The 15,011-nt window shown below is 44.2% G+C and overlaps 1 protein-coding gene across 2 annotated transcripts; it reads left to right on the plus strand.

The window, feature by feature from the left end:
• The first annotated feature begins 796 nt into the window (after positions 1-796).
• BCL2L10 (BCL2 like 10) lies at positions 797-7,364 on the plus strand. 2 transcript variants are annotated; one of them, XM_074234667.1, is made up of 2 exons: positions 797-1,307; positions 4,996-7,364. In XM_074234667.1, exons 1-2 carry the CDS (start codon positions 876-878, stop codon positions 5,119-5,121), a joined length of 558 nt encoding a protein of 185 aa, XP_074090768.1. In that variant the 5' UTR covers positions 797-875; the 3' UTR covers positions 5,122-7,364. The 2 variants fall into 2 exon arrangements, 1 of the variants encoding a protein (XP_074090768.1); XR_012478058.1 differs by lacking the exon at positions 797-1,307 and adding an exon at positions 3,331-3,536 and having other exon boundaries at positions 4,996-5,067.
• The last annotated feature ends 7,647 nt before the right edge of the window (positions 7,365-15,011 follow it).

The following is a 15,011-nucleotide window of genomic DNA, read 5'->3' on the forward strand; positions in this document are numbered from 1 at the left end:
AGGGGAGCTGGTGTTCCGAAAGGTGCTTGATGGATGCTTCCTGAAGCATCCATCCTTTTCAAGTGTTCCTTATCAAAATGGGCAAAAGTTTTTTTCAGCAAAGTCCAAATATATACCATAGGGGATGTTTGAAAAACCCAAGGAAGAACATCCTTCTTAAAAATTAAGTAGAACAATAGAATTTCTAGCTGAAAGGGACACTTTAGACGGCCTCCAATGTTTGACGATGAAATTGAGGGGGCGGCTAGGCGGCGCAGGGGATGGAGCGCCGGCCCTGGAGTCGGGAGGACCCGAGTTCAAGTCCGGCCTCAGACACTTAGTGATGCCCTAGCCGTGTGGCCTCGGGCGAGCCACTTCACCCCATTGCCTTGCAAAGAACTAAGAAGAAAACAATTTGGACTCGGAGCGTTGGCTCGTTAGGGCTGTTTGGTGTTCCGCAGGCCGGGGTGCGCGGGGGTCGGCCTCCCTCGCCCCCTCGCCCCCGTTTCCTTTTCCTTCCTCCTTTGTCCAAGTGCACGGACAGGAGCCCCCCGCTTCCGTCCCCCCTTCGGAGCTTCGCTTCGCACAGGCTCAGTTACTGGCGCTGAAGGCGCCCCCCGCCCCTTAACCCTTCAGAGGGAGGGAGCTGCCCCCGGCGCTCCCCGGGCTCCGACGCGGGGGTCCCTCCCCGGGGCGGGGCGGGGATTACGTCAAGGGCTGGAGCGAAGCCCACTTCCTGTCCCCGCAGGCCCGAGCCCCGGCCGCGCCCCCCCCGCGCCCCCCGCGCAGAGGCGGGAAGGGGCGGGGCCAGGTCGGCCCCGCCCCCTGCGGCCCCGCCCCCGCCCGTTAAAAGGCCGGCGCGGCGCGTAGGGGCGCAGGCGGGGCCGGGCGAGGCCATGGACCCCAAGGGCGCCCTCCGGCAGGAGACGGCGCAGCTGGTGGCCGACTACCTGGAGTGCTGCGGCCGGCGCGACGGCCCGGAGGAGCGGCCCGCGCCCTCCCCGGCGGCCGCCACCATGCGCCTGGTGGCCCGGGAGCTCCGCCGGCGCTACCGCGACTTCTTCGAGTGCGCCCGGGGCCGCCTGCTGGACCAGACGCCCGAGCAGGTGCTGGCGGAGGTGGCGGAGCTCCTGAGCCAGGACGGCTTCAACTGGGGCCGCGTGGCGGTGCTGGTGGTGTTCGCCGGCTCGCTGCTGGAGCTGGAGGACCTGCGCAAGGAGGAGCGCGCGCAGCAGCTGCGCCGGGAGCGGAGCCGGCGCGTGGCCCGCGAGCTGTGCCGCTACCTGGTGGACCAGAAGGGCGCCTGGCTGCAGGAGCACGGCGGCTGGGTGAGGGGCCGGAGGGGGCACCGGGGGGGGGAGGGGGGCGCCGGGGGGGGGGGGGCCGCGAGCTGTGCCGCTACCTGGTGGACCAGAAGGGCGCCTGGCTGCAGGAGCACGGCGGCTGGGTGAGGGGCCGGGGGGGGGGCGGCCCGGGGAGGGGGCACGGGGGGGGGGGGGCCGCGAGCTGTGCCGCTACCTGGTGGACCAGAAGGGCGCCTGGCTGCAGGAGCACGGCGGCTGGGTGAGGGGCCGGGGGGGGGGGCGGCCCGGGGAGGGGGCACGGGGGGGGGGCCGCGAGCTGTGCCGCTACCTGGTGGACCAGAAGGGCGCCTGGCTGCAGGAGCACGGCGGCTGGGTGAGGGGCCGGGGAGGGGGCACCGGGGAGGGGGCGCCGGGGAGGGGGCGCCGGGGGGGCCCGCGAGCTGTGCCGCTACCTGGTGGACCAGAAGGGCGCCTGGCTGCAGGAGCACGGCGGCTGGGTGAGGGGCCGGAGGGGGCGCCGGGGAGGGGGCACCGGGGGGGGGGGGGAGGGGGGCGCCGGGGGGGGGGGCCGCGAGCTGTGCCGCTACCTGGTGGACCAGAAGGGCGCCTGGCTGCAGGAGCACGGCGGCTGGGTGAGGGGCCGGAGGGGGGGCACCGGGGGGGGAGGGGGCGCCGGGGGGGGGGCCGGGGGGGGCGGCCCGCGGGTGCTCGGAGCCCCGGCCCGGGCCGAACCGTTTGCCTTATAAGGGCCCCGGGGGGCCGGCCCCGCCGCGCCGCTCCCCCCGGCCCGGGACCTGGGAGCGCGGCGGGTCAGTGGGGCCCGGCCGCGGGCGCCTCCTCCGGGCCGGCGTCAGCCTCGCCCCGCCGCCGAGCCGAGCCCTGACTGCGGCCCTTGGCACCGAAGTGCCAGAGGTGGCCGGCGGCGGGCCTGCTGACCCTTGTGGTCGCCCTCCTTCCCTCCCTCCCCCCCCTTCCTTCTCTCCCTCCCCCACTTCCTTCCTTCTCTCCCTCCCTCCTTTCCTCCCTCCTTTCCCCCCTCCCTCCTTCCCTCCCTCCCCCTTCCTCCCCCCTCCCTCCTTTCCTCCCTCCCCTCCTTTCCTCCCTCCCCCTCCCTCCTTTCCTCCCTCCCCTCCTTTCCTTCCTCCCCCTCCCTCCTTTCCTCCCTCCCCTCCTTTCCTTCCCTCCCTCCCCCCTTCCTCCCCCCTCCCTCCTTTCCTCCCTCCTTTCCTCCCTCCCCCCTTCCTCCCCCTCCCTCCTTTCCTCCCTCCCCCTCCCTCCTTTCCTCCCTCCTTTCCTCCCTCCCCCCTTCCTCCCCCCTCCCTCCTTTCCTCCCTCCCCCTCCCTCCTTTCCTCCCTCCTTTCCTCCCTCCTTTCCTCCCTCCCTCCCTCCTTTCCTTCCTCCCCCTTCCTCCCCCTCCCTCCTTTCCCCCTCCCTCCCTCTTTTCCCTTTTTCCCTTCCTTCCTTTCCCTCCTTCCTTTTCCCCCCTCCTTCCTTTTCCCCCCTCCCTCCCTTTTCCCCCCTCCCTCCCTTTTCCCCCCTCCCTCCTTCCTTTTCCCCCCTCCCTCCTTCCTTTTCCCCCTCCCCCCTTCCTCCCCCCTCCCTCCTTTCCTCCCTCCCCTCCTTTCCTTCCTTCCTCCCCCTCCCTCCTTTCCTCCCTCCCTCCCTCCTTTCCTTCCTCCCCCTTCCTCCCCTCCCTCCTTTCCTCCCTCCTTTCCCCCTCCCTCCCTCTTTTCCCTTTTTCCCTTCCTTCCTTTCCCTCCTTCCTTTTCCCCCCTCCCTCCTTCCTTTTCCCCCCTCCCTCCTTCCTTTTCCCCCCTCCCTCCTTCCTTTTCCCCCTCCCTCCTTCCTTTCCCCCCTCCCTCCTTCCTTTTCCCCCCTCCCTCCTTCCTTTCCCCCTCTCTCCTTCCTTTCCCCCCTCCCTCCTTCCTTTCCCCCCTCCCTCCTTCCTTTCCCCCCTCCCTCCTTCCTTTCCCCCCTCCCTCCTTCCTTTCCCCCCTCCCTCCTTCCTTCCCCCCCTTCCTTTTTCCCCCTCCCAGTCTTTCCTTACATAACTAAGAGCCAATTGGCCCTTCTAAATAAGGAGTGGGAACGCCTGAATTCAATTCCCACTTCCTAGTCACAGTATCCTTGGGACCAGCTCCATAGATTCTTTGCTCAGCTGTAAAATGAAGGTCTAGAAGATCTAAGGTCCCCTTCAGTTCTTGACACTGTCTAGGCTTATTTCTGCAACTTGTGGCTGAGCTTACTTTCAGGTTTGCATTGGGACTTTCATGTGGGTCACCACATTTCGTAAAGGTTACCAGAAAGACTGGGGGCTGTTGTGGTGCTTTTTCTTGACCTAATCTGCATAATCATAGACCTTAATTTTTAAAAATTCCCATCTGGTTGTTCCAGTGTCTTAATATTATAGATGTCTTAAATTATTAATGAATGAATTGAGTATCCAAATATAGGTAGTGTTGCCAGGAAATTAAGGAAGGGAATAAGTATTTATATAGCTCTTCTACTACAGGGTTTCAAGAACTATACTAAAGTCCTTAATATCATTTGATGCTTACCACAGTCCTGGGAGGAAAGGTATTATCTTCATTTTGAAGAAACACATTTGCTTAAGGTCACAGAGTAATCCTTCAGTTGGAGTTCAACTCTAGTCTTTCTGATTCCAGACCCAGAATACTCTGGTGGGGATGAGAGAACATCCCAACACCTCTTCATCCAGAGTCATTTCTAATTGAGGAAACATGGTCAACATTTAGCATTTCACTGGGATTTGCTATGAAAGGAGTTGATGGGGGAAAAAACCAAGTGTGGTACTTACCTAAACATTTTTGAGGCATTGGGGGAGGGAAGAAACATTTATATTAGTTCTTTGATAGAAAATAGAGTATAAAGAGTAGAGTTGCCAAAGGCATGCCAAATACAGCTTGTTTATGCAAACCCTTCTACCCAGCAAAGTTAAAATGCAACCATCTGGAGTTTAATTACTGTCACTTCTGATTATCCTGAATGGAGATGACTGGAACAGCTGCTAGTTTTAGCTTCAGAAGGGTCAACTGGGAATCTAATAACCCAGAGGATCTTCATAATAGCGTTTGTTTTTTGTTCAGAAACGGGCAGTGATAATGGATTGCTTTTCTGATCACTCCCTTCTATGTAATCTATATTTCTGGGGCAAATTGCAGCATTCAGTAGAATCTCTCTTTTTTCCTCCCCTAAAGTATCTAGACACTCAGGAACTGTTCATCCTTCTAGCAATTTGGGGCAGCTAGGTGACACATTCAAGTGTTGGGCTTGGAGCCAGGAAATCTCAAATTCAAATACAGCCTCAGACTCTTACCAGGGTTATAATGATTATCAAATGAGAACTTGTAAGTTTTGCTAACTATTATTAGCTTGGTCACTTCTCAACATATCATGATTTTGTTTTCCAATGGTGACTTTAAAAAATAACTCCTAATATTACCAAATGCCTCAGAACCAAAGCACCCTCTCTAATACAGGCATGTGGTCTTTTTCTTAGAATAAACACTGATATTGATTTTCAACAAATGTTGAACTTTTTTTGAGGAACTGGTGGCAATAGACTAAATTGATCAAGTTGCTATTAAAATGCCTGCTATGTTCTAGGGATCAAAGACAGACCTTGGAGAGTCTGAAATGATATTTAGAGAGTCTGAAATGATCAATGCTTTCTCCTTTCTTCCCATCCAGACTGGTTTTCACCACCACTTCACCCAAAACCAACAAAGTGATCCAAGTAGTACCCTGTGCTGTATAATGGCGGCAGCTGCAGGATTTGGACTAGTGGGATTGGCTCTTCTTTTAGCTGTAAGATAATGGATTTTAAACTGTTTATGTTGATCTTGGAAGCAAAGACCTAGAAGATGACCAGGTGCAGAAGAGAGAATGGCTGCAGTTGTTAATTACCATCTGTTAAGATGATTAAAGCTGGAAGAAGCTAGAAGAACATGAACTATCTCGTCAGGATCTTTGTATTGAATGTGCATCCTTTGGTTTTTGATTAAGAAGCTGTCATCTTGAACACTGCCATAATAACTTATGAACTATTCTCTTTGACCAATGCTTTTCCCCCCCATTCTCCTCATAAACTGATTGACTGTTCAAAGGCTTTTGTGAAAGAGAACTTGAAATGTTGGTACTTCATATTTGTAAAAGTAGTTTATGCTGTTTTTATTATAAGGTGATGGAGAAAAGCCTCATGTCTATCCAGAATTTCAAATGCCTTTAATAATGGGGTATCTGATGCCTTTTCTTAAAAAGTATTGAATGGCTATAGTTTAGTAGATAGTTCAAATTCCTCTGAAGTCTGGAATTTCTGAGGTCTCTTTCAATAGATCTTAATATATTTTCAAAGTATTTATCACTTCAGTGTAGCATCATTTTTATTCATTTTTTAAATAAGTTCTATTAAAATCATTTTCTTATGAAGTATGTTGTGCTTTTTTAAAAACCAGTTTTCTTAAATGGGTAAGTTGTTTGTTTTTTTAATATTGATTTTCAGTTGCTAATTCCCTCTCCCTCTTCCCATTGAAAAGGTAAGAAATACAAAGCACTAAATGAGTAAGCCACTGTTCTACTGCATAAATTATGAGGAATTAATCTCTTGTTTCACAATTAAAACATAAACCAAGGCCAGTAACAAACTTTCTTTCATTCACACAAATACAAAAGAAAAAGGTTAGAAACGTTAAAAATGGGGTGGCTAGTGGATAAAGCACCAGCCCTGGAGTCAGGGAGTACCTGAGTTCAAACCCAGCCTCAGACACTTAATAATTACCTACTTGTGTGGCCTTGGGCAAGCCACTTAGCCCTATTTGTCTTGCAAAAACCTAAAACAGCAACAACAAAAAGAAATGTTAGTTGTCATTGGAGATAGTATGGAATTCTGTAGCCTACTGAAAACCAAAAGAAAATCCTTCAAAGATTTAATGGGCTAAGCATTTAAACCCAAAATTTAGTTAATGCTACTCTATCTTGGAAGAATCACCTTTCAGAATAAGGATTTGGGGTCTATGACACTAAAAAACTCTAGTTGGTTCCTGCTCTTTTGGCATTTGAAGCATTTACAACCTGACCCCTTCCTATCTTTCTAGTCTTAAACTTTGGGAGATGATCCAGTGACATTTGTCAAACTTCATTTTTTTTAATTCTCTTAAAGAACCCCCCCTTTAAAAAGGGGGGGAAAACACCCATTTAACAAATAAGTGTAGTCATGCAAGATAATCTGCTTATTCCTTACAGACTTTAAAGTCTCATCATGCTTTTTCAGTGGTGTACTCTCGTGCTTTGAACACCCTTGTCCCTGTCCCCAGATAACCCCTGGTCTCATTCAAGGTTCAAAACCAAATTACCTCAGTTCCTTCAACTCAGTACCTTTTATTAACACTAGCTTTCATATTGGCTTCCTGTATTAGAATATGAGCTCCTAAAGGTCAGATCTGTGTTTTTGCCTTTTAACCCATAACCCAGTTATGTTTTAGGTAAGTTTTACCAGGAGTCCATAACTTACAGGAAATATAAAAGTTCATACATATGAAGATACTTTTGGACTCTTAGCAATAACAGGGCATGTAATTTTTAAAAATAATTTGCATTTCTAGGAATTTTTCTCTTGGTTTAGTACCTCTACTTATTTTTGAAGTAGAAGAAAGTAATGCTACAATCATCTGACTCACCTGTACTTTAAAGTCTTCATTCTAACATGTACTAGCTGCCTCTGACCCTAGTCAAATTACTTAATTTCTTGTTGAAAAATAATTAAATTTTGCCAGTTTCTGGATATATGTTGATGAAATGTCAGTTCTTTGGGACAAGGGTTACTGGTGGAGTAAATGAAAGTGAGCACTGACCTAGAAGGCTTTGAGTGAAGGAAGTATAAAGGGGGAAAAAAATTTCTGGTCTGGTACAGATGTCAACATTGAAAATGTGCTTTTTGAATCTTCCCCCCCAAGGCTGTCTTCAAATTCAAGGCCTCTTATTTACCACAGGGCCCATCAAAAACCCAAATTGTTCTCATAAAGCATCTCCTCTGACTTTCCTGTTTTCTTCATAATATTACCATTTTCCCAAGTTACTGATCAGTATTTTCTATATTTTTATTTTTCTAGTTTTTACAAGGCAATGGGGTTAAGTGGCTTGCCCAAGACCACACAGCTAGGTAATAAGTGTCTGAGGTCGGATTTGACCTCAGGTGCTCCTGACCCCAGGGCCGGGGCTCTATCCACTGTGTCACCTAGCCGCCTCTATTTTCTATATCTTAAATGACCTGATGTACTGGTATTGTGGTAAATCCTGGGGATACAAATACAAGTTGAAGGTTACCAGATTAAAAAGATGAAGGCCTAGATATTTTCTCCTGATCCCACTAACTCCAAAAACCCTATAGAGATGTATAATATCAGAAGGTAGAATAATGACACCCCTGTCCACAGACTCAAATCAAGAATGCTAACAAGGTAACACCTTTGTGAATTAACAGTGAAGAATATTAACCTCTAATAGGGTTCACTCAGCACCAGTGAGGTATACAATCAGACCCTGGGCCTCATCCATCAACAGCTTCCCTCCTGCTGCTTTGCCAGAATCCTCTGCCTCTTAGATCACCCCTACTATTATTCTGTGGCAACAGAGTAGTGAATTTCAGGCTTCCACTCCCAGATTTTTGCAAAAGACAGGAGGCGTGTTCTGTCTGAGGCATTTGTGTCCAATCAGAGAACGAACTGGAGTGGGATCCTAGTATTTGGAACTGCCCCAACCTTGAAGAAGAGATTGACAAATACTTGAGTCTTCCTAGGAGACCCATATTTTTCCCCAATGTGATAGAAATTTTTGAGGTCCAATTCCCTTCTCCCTTAACTAAGAAGTTGGGGGACCCACCACTGAAAAGAAAGAATAAGAAAATAATTCTTAGAAATTATAAGGGGAGGGGCAACTAGGTGGTGCAGCGGATAGAGCACCAGCCCTGGAGTCAGGAGTACCTGAATTCAAATCTGACCTCTGACAATAATTACCTAGCTCCATGTGGCCTTGGGCAAGCCACTTAACCTCATTACCTTGAAAAAACTAAAATAAATAATTGTGTGGGGCGGGGGGCCATTAAAGACTGCCAAGCTCTCAGGAGAAAGAAAACTCAGTTTAAAATCTGAAAACTGGGCAAGGTGGCTCAGTGGATAGAGCATCAGCCCTAGAGTCAGGAGTATCTGAGTTCAAATTTTACCTCAGACACTTAATAATTACCTAGCTGCATGGCCTTGGGCAAGTCACTTAACCCCATTGCCTTGCAAAAAATCTAAAAATAAAATCTGATACTAAAATCATAAAATACCAAAATATCTAAAAGAATGAAAATATCTCTAAATGTTACAAAACAAAGGAAATTGAACCAACACCTGATGAAGCACTGAACCCTAAGGTTTCAATCCTAAGATGACTTGAAACTACATCAAAATGGTTCAATGACTTTTTAGAGGTGTTGAACATGGTAAATTCAAGTGGTTCCTTGCCTCTTAAAAGAAGAAAACTTCTGACATGGACCATTTTGAATTTGACTCTCTATATCACATCATGTGACTCCAGTGAGGATGGGGAAGGATGGATACTTACTTCTTTGCTCATTTATTATGGGAACATTATCTTCCCCCTAACCCCAACATGGAGCAGGACTCAGCTTGAGGGACATGAGGGATTCATATAACAAGTCAGTTTCCCTGCTCTGGAAATCTCAAAGTCCACATACAATAACTACCAAGACACTCCTTTAATAAGAAATTCAGATTTCCTCAGTTCTACACCATCAAGAAAATCGATATTGTTCTCGGTGGGGGGAAGGGAGGAATGCTACTAAATTTTGTCTTAATGCGTACTGGTTGTGTGTGTGTGTGTGTGTGTGTGTGTGTGTGTGTGTGTTTTTCTAAAGTTTAGGTTTTCTTGTGTGTATAAGAATAAATTATCTGTCCTAATTCCAATTCATATAGGACATTGAATATTTTTATTTTGTCTCTTCCTTATTCTACTAGGGAGGGTTTACTGAGAGACAGTATATGTGAGGAAAGGGAACACAGGTTCCCCTTTTGTTAAAGGAAGGCTCCTCTAGAACTGAATCCAGCCTACATGCAGATCAGAAAACGGTTTAATTTTGCAACCCTTAAAGTTCAACCATGATGCCTCAGGCTAGAGGATTGTCTTTACTTTGTAGGACCCTTCTTTGAGAGATGAGAAGTTCTAGTTATTTGTCTATTGATGTGCACTCCCTCCTAACACCTGCCCTTCATATCCTTATCTTTCTTCAAAACTGAGCCTGGGTTGCCTCCCACTGGAAATCTTTCCTAATGATTCTCCCTATCCCAACTCCTTATCCCAAAAATTAATACTCTCTCCCCCTTTGAATTACCTGTATTGGGTTAGACATAAGCAAATAAATCTAAGTTACTTGAAACTGATATGTCATCAATAGAAACCAAAATGGATTCAGATATTTCAATTTGCAGAAATTCATGCTTTCTGTTTTCCAAAATATTTCCAAGGTGGTAGTGTTGACAGTTTACTGTACCACTAAGGAGACCTCTTAATGGGTATAAATAGATTGGAATTCCCTTTCTTCCCCCAAATAGGAGCCTCTGAATATATTTGAAAAAACCCTTAATACTTAGGGAGAATATTATAGAAGAATTCTTCATGGTGATAGAAGTTCATTAAAGAAAGTTAATCTGCCTCTTTTTTTAATTGAATACTAACTTCATTCCTGTCTAGAAATCTTGTTAGTGCACTTAATAAAAAACTAGACTTTCTCTTTGACCTTTTTCTAAAAATTTGGGTTTTTTAGGTTGAACTGTGTTTTCCAGTTGCCTTGAAGAACATAGTATGCATTTCTTAAGTGCTTGTTGTTTCATTTCTCATAACAAAAAAAAAAAAATCGAAGTTAACTACAAAACCTCAATAACAGATTAATATTCATTATTTAGGGCCCAATTTAAGATTTGTATAGTTGTATGTACACAGGTACATCTCATTGATGTGGGTAGGAGGTAGCAAGATGTATGAGGTAAGGACACTAGGTTTGGAGTCAGGAACACCTGAGTTTAAATCCCAACTGTGACACTACTATATGTATCATGTATCCTCCCTAGATTTCAGTTTCCCTATCTGTAAAATAGGATTTTTTTCAGATTGTCTCAGAGGTCCCTTCCAACTCTAAATTTGTGAATCTCTGAATGTTTCTCTCCAGTGAAGGTAGCCATCCATGCCTTTCTGTGCTATGCAACTCCTATTTATGTGCTCAATTTCTTCATTTTTAAAATGAAGGGGCTGCATTAGATGGTCTCTGAGGTCCTTTTGAGCTTTAGCTATGATCATCTCAAAAATTTTCCAGGGCAAGTTGATCCATTGGAAGCTTTCCTCAGATTCTCCTCAGTTTTAGACATCAGGAGAATACTAGTAAAATCCCTCTGGTTATCCACCAGTCTTCTTTCATTTTCATCACGTGAACGGTCCGTAGTGTCTTCCTAGCATAAATTTCTCTGATGACATCTCTTGCTTTTATACTTCTTTGAAATTCCCCATAAATCCTCATCAGTTATATACTTCAACCTCCTCATGTGAACTCTTCCATGGTCTTCTGTGTGATACTTATCCATCTATACATATAATTTTTTTTTCACTTTTGGTTCCCTGAACAGTCTGGTAGCAGGATGGGATGGATTGTGGAGTCAGCATATGGACCGAGAGAGAGAGAGAGAGAGAGAGAGAGAGAGAGAGAGAGAGAGAGAGAGAGAGATTCTATTTTTTTCAGGATGAGATCTTTTAAAGAAACAATATAGCCAAGGTAATTGGGGTGGGAGGTGAGCATCTAAAACATCCTATTACAAATGCCTTGATTATATTCAGGAATCTCTGTCTCCAAATGATTAGCTAACAAGTCCCATCATATTAAGAGAAATTGTCTTTTGGTTCAAAGAAAATACAGTTCTCTTTTTTAAAAAATCTACTTACTCATGAATTATTTGATAAGTACACATTTTTTTGCAAGGCAATGGGGTTAAATGACTTGCCCAAGGTCACACAGCTAGATAATTATTAAATGTCTAAGTCACATTTGAACTCAGGTCCTCCTGACTTCAAGGCTGGTGCTCTATCTGCCACACCACCCAGCTGCCCCTGATGGCTACACTTTTTAAAAGCCAAAAATATTCCTAATGTAGTCAAAATTCTATTATCTACATTAAGAGACAATAGTGATACAAATAATTTCAAACACCAGATATTTTCTTTAAAAATCATTTCTATATAGAAGCAATGTAAAGATTATCAAACTGCCTTCTGTGAGTGGAATAGGGGGAGGGAAGGGAGGGTAGGGGGAAAATTGTGAAATTCAAAACCTTACAGAAAATGATAGCTATTATTATATATAATTGGAAAACAAAATCTTAATAAAATAAAAAAATCATTCCTATGTGAAATGAGCAGAATTAGGAGAACATTGCTTCTATAATATTGTATGATGAACAACATAAGTAAATGACAACTATTCTCAGCAAGACAATGACCAAAATAATCCTAAAGGAATGATGGAAAAATGCTATTTGCTTCCAGAGACTTATTGGCATCTGAATATAGAGTGAAGCATGCTATTTTACTCTTTGCTTCTTTCTTTTTTTCTTTTTCCTTTTTTTCCCTCCTTCCTTCCTTCCCTCCTTCCTTTCTTTTTATTCTCTCTTTGTTTTCTTTCACAAAATGACTTATATGGAAATGTTTTACATGATTGCACATGGATAACATATATCAGATTGCTTATCATTGGTGGGGGAAGGGAAAGAATTTGGTACTCAACACTTTTAAAAGATGTTAAAAATTGTTTTATGTGTAATTTAGGAAAAAATATTTTTAAAAAATGATTTCTATTAAGTCTCAGAATGGTTTCAGTGACTTAAGTGAAACTCAATGAAGACAGAATATTAGCTTAATGGTAATTGATCATCATAAGGAAAATTCAAAGCATCTAATAAACCAAAAGAAATTTTATAATAGAATATTATTTGGTATGTAAATTTAAATTAAAAAATAACTTGCTTTGTATCTCAAGTAATATGCATGCTCACAGTGGCCTTTTTAAAGATATTTCCTTTTTATGGGGAAATCTAGGTGGCATAGTGGATAGAACAGAGAACCTGAGTTCAAATATGACCTCAGGGTCGGCTAGGTGGCACAGTGGATAAAGCACTGGCTCTGGAGTCAGGAATACCTGGGTTCAAATCTGGTCTCAGACACTTAATAATTACCTAGCTGTGTGGCCTTGGGCAAGCCACTTAACCCCACTTGCCTTGCAAAAAAAAAAAAAAACCAAATATGACCTCAGACACTTACCTTCTCTGTGTGACCTTAGGCAAATCACTTAACCTCATTTCCTTGCAAAAAATTTTAAAAAAGATATTTCCTTTTTTGAGCATACTTCCTATGTGGGTTTCATAATGTTCTGAAACCACCTGGCAATGGAGAGAGGGTCTCTTGGACTAAAGAAGACCAGAGTTTAGGTCCATGCCTCTGACATCTCCTGCCTTGTGTGATCAGAGACCACTTTATTTCTCAGTGCCCTGGAGACCTTTTTCAAGACTATAAATTACTGATAGGTTGTTGATCTTTATCAATGAGTTTCCCACTCATGGAGTTCTCTGCAACCAAGTCATTAGGCATTTATTCACTTAGCATTCACACACTACTTCCAAAAAGGAAGTTGGTTTATAAAATCAAACATAATGCAAAAAAGACAATCCAAAATAAAAAAAAAGAACAAAACAATGAAAGGAAGAGAAGCATAGAGATTACCAGGCATCTGAAATGAGTTAATTATAGTAGTTAGGACTGAATTTAGTTTGGAATTTCCTGACATCTAAGGGGGAAAGGGAAACACAGTGAATTGTAAGGGATTTATAGTCTGGCAAAAGAAAGCATGCAAGTTCACTTTAGAGGCAAATATTTTCTTAACAATGAATTCAAGAAGAAATTTGTAGCCTGTACCCTCCTATAAGGAGCACTCGATAACATAATGGATCATTTCATCAGCATCAATTTCAAAAATTACATTTATAAATGAATTTGATGTCTTGTGTCAACTCTATATATGCACAAAGAATATAAAACCAAATCCTTACTGCAGAGAGATGTTCAATAAATAATCAATTACTTGTTCAATAAATATTGACCTATTATATCGGGGGCAGCTAGGTGTTACTGTGGGTAGAGTGCCAGGCCTAAAATCAGAACTGAGTGACTCTGAGCAAGTCACTTCACCTCTCTACCTTAGTTTCCACATCTGTAAAAGTGAGCTGTAGAAGGAAAGGACCAGTATCTTTGCCAAGAAAATCCCAATGGGGTCACAGAGAGTCAGACATGATTAAAAAGACTAAACATCAAAAATATAGATATGTAATATTATATATGTTATATATAGCATATATGTATGTATATATATAAATTTGTGTGTATACACATACATATATATCCAGCACTTTGCTATGTGCTAGAGACAGATGCAAAGAATGAAATAATCCCTCCTCTAAAGGAGCTTACATTCCATTAAGGGAGATGGCATATACATATATAAATACATGCAGAATAAATATTAAAAAGAATGAATACAAATAAAAAGATAGTTTGGGAAAGGGCACTGGCTTCATTGGGGAGGAATATGGAAAAGCATGTAGAAGGTTGTATTTAAGAAACATCTTGAATAAAGTGAGGATGGTGTAATGCAGAGAGATGGAGAGAAAGGGAAAGAGAAAGTATTTGTTAGGGGTTAGAGATAGAGGGAGAAAGAGGAAAGGAGAGAGAAGTGGGGGGGGACAGAGAAAGAGAGAGGGAAAGGGAGAGGATTAAGGAGACAGTCTATGACTGGCACATATAGAAGGACTGGTTTTGACAATTAAAAAGTGAAGAATGATGTTAAGGAGTCTCCAGAGAGAAGAGAAGAGGGAGTTTACTATAAGTGACCTCAATTTTTGTCAGTAAAGAAAAAGACAAGGTCCTAGCTGTGAGTCAAGAGAGAAAGGATGTAATGAAAAGCTGATGTAATGTGGTCTAGTTGTGTATATTGCTTCTTGATAATCCAACAGGAATACAACTCATCTCTTTAAATATTATAATACATCTAAATGTATTACAACATGCAACAGTTTTAATTTTAGCAAAATGTTCAACTCCTTTGTCTGCTAGTCATTAGCAAGAAGGTTTAGTTTTCTTTAGATCACTTTTAGTCTATATAAACTATTTCATCAGCATCAAGAACTATGTCTTCCTATTTTTCTTGTTTGCTATAGCTAGAGGACATGCCTGGGATTTATCCATCACCTGTACCAAAGGAGTTAAGACCTTAGCAGGTAATATTCTAATTGATCCTAGTGCAAGTTTAGCAGTTTTCTTGACATTAGAAGACCATAAAAGAAGGACACAGCTGTTAACTGTTGTATGGGAGAGGGGAAAACATCACTAGCAACACAATACAAAGAGTACTAAAGTTTGGAAAGTGTTCACTTTCACTGAGGAAATTCCCTTTTTCATTCAGTGCTATTATACTAAAACTGTTATCCAGAAGTTCAGGTGAGCCTGAAAGATATGAGCATAATCTATTAGTAAAACATCCACCCCCAAAAAAATATTTGAGGAATTTTTTTGTTTTCAGTGCCTGGAAGTCTTGTCCCCATTGAGAGAGTAAAGAA

Source organism: Macrotis lagotis, chromosome 4 (genome assembly GCF_037893015.1).
Source record: "Macrotis lagotis isolate mMagLag1 chromosome 4, bilby.v1.9.chrom.fasta, whole genome shotgun sequence".
NCBI classification, from domain to species: domain Eukaryota; kingdom Metazoa; phylum Chordata; class Mammalia; order Peramelemorphia; family Peramelidae; genus Macrotis; species Macrotis lagotis.

Bases quoted from the DNA above. Each gene is read 5' to 3' on its own strand.
- BCL2L10 (XM_074234667.1), top strand. From the start codon at position 876: ATGGACCCCAAGGGCGCCCTCCGGCAGGAGACGGCGCAGCTGGTGGCC. The intron at 1,308-4,995 runs GTGAGGGGCCGG...CTTCCCATCCAG, and splicing joins TGCAGGAGCACGGCGGCTGG to ACTGGTTTTCACCACCACTT.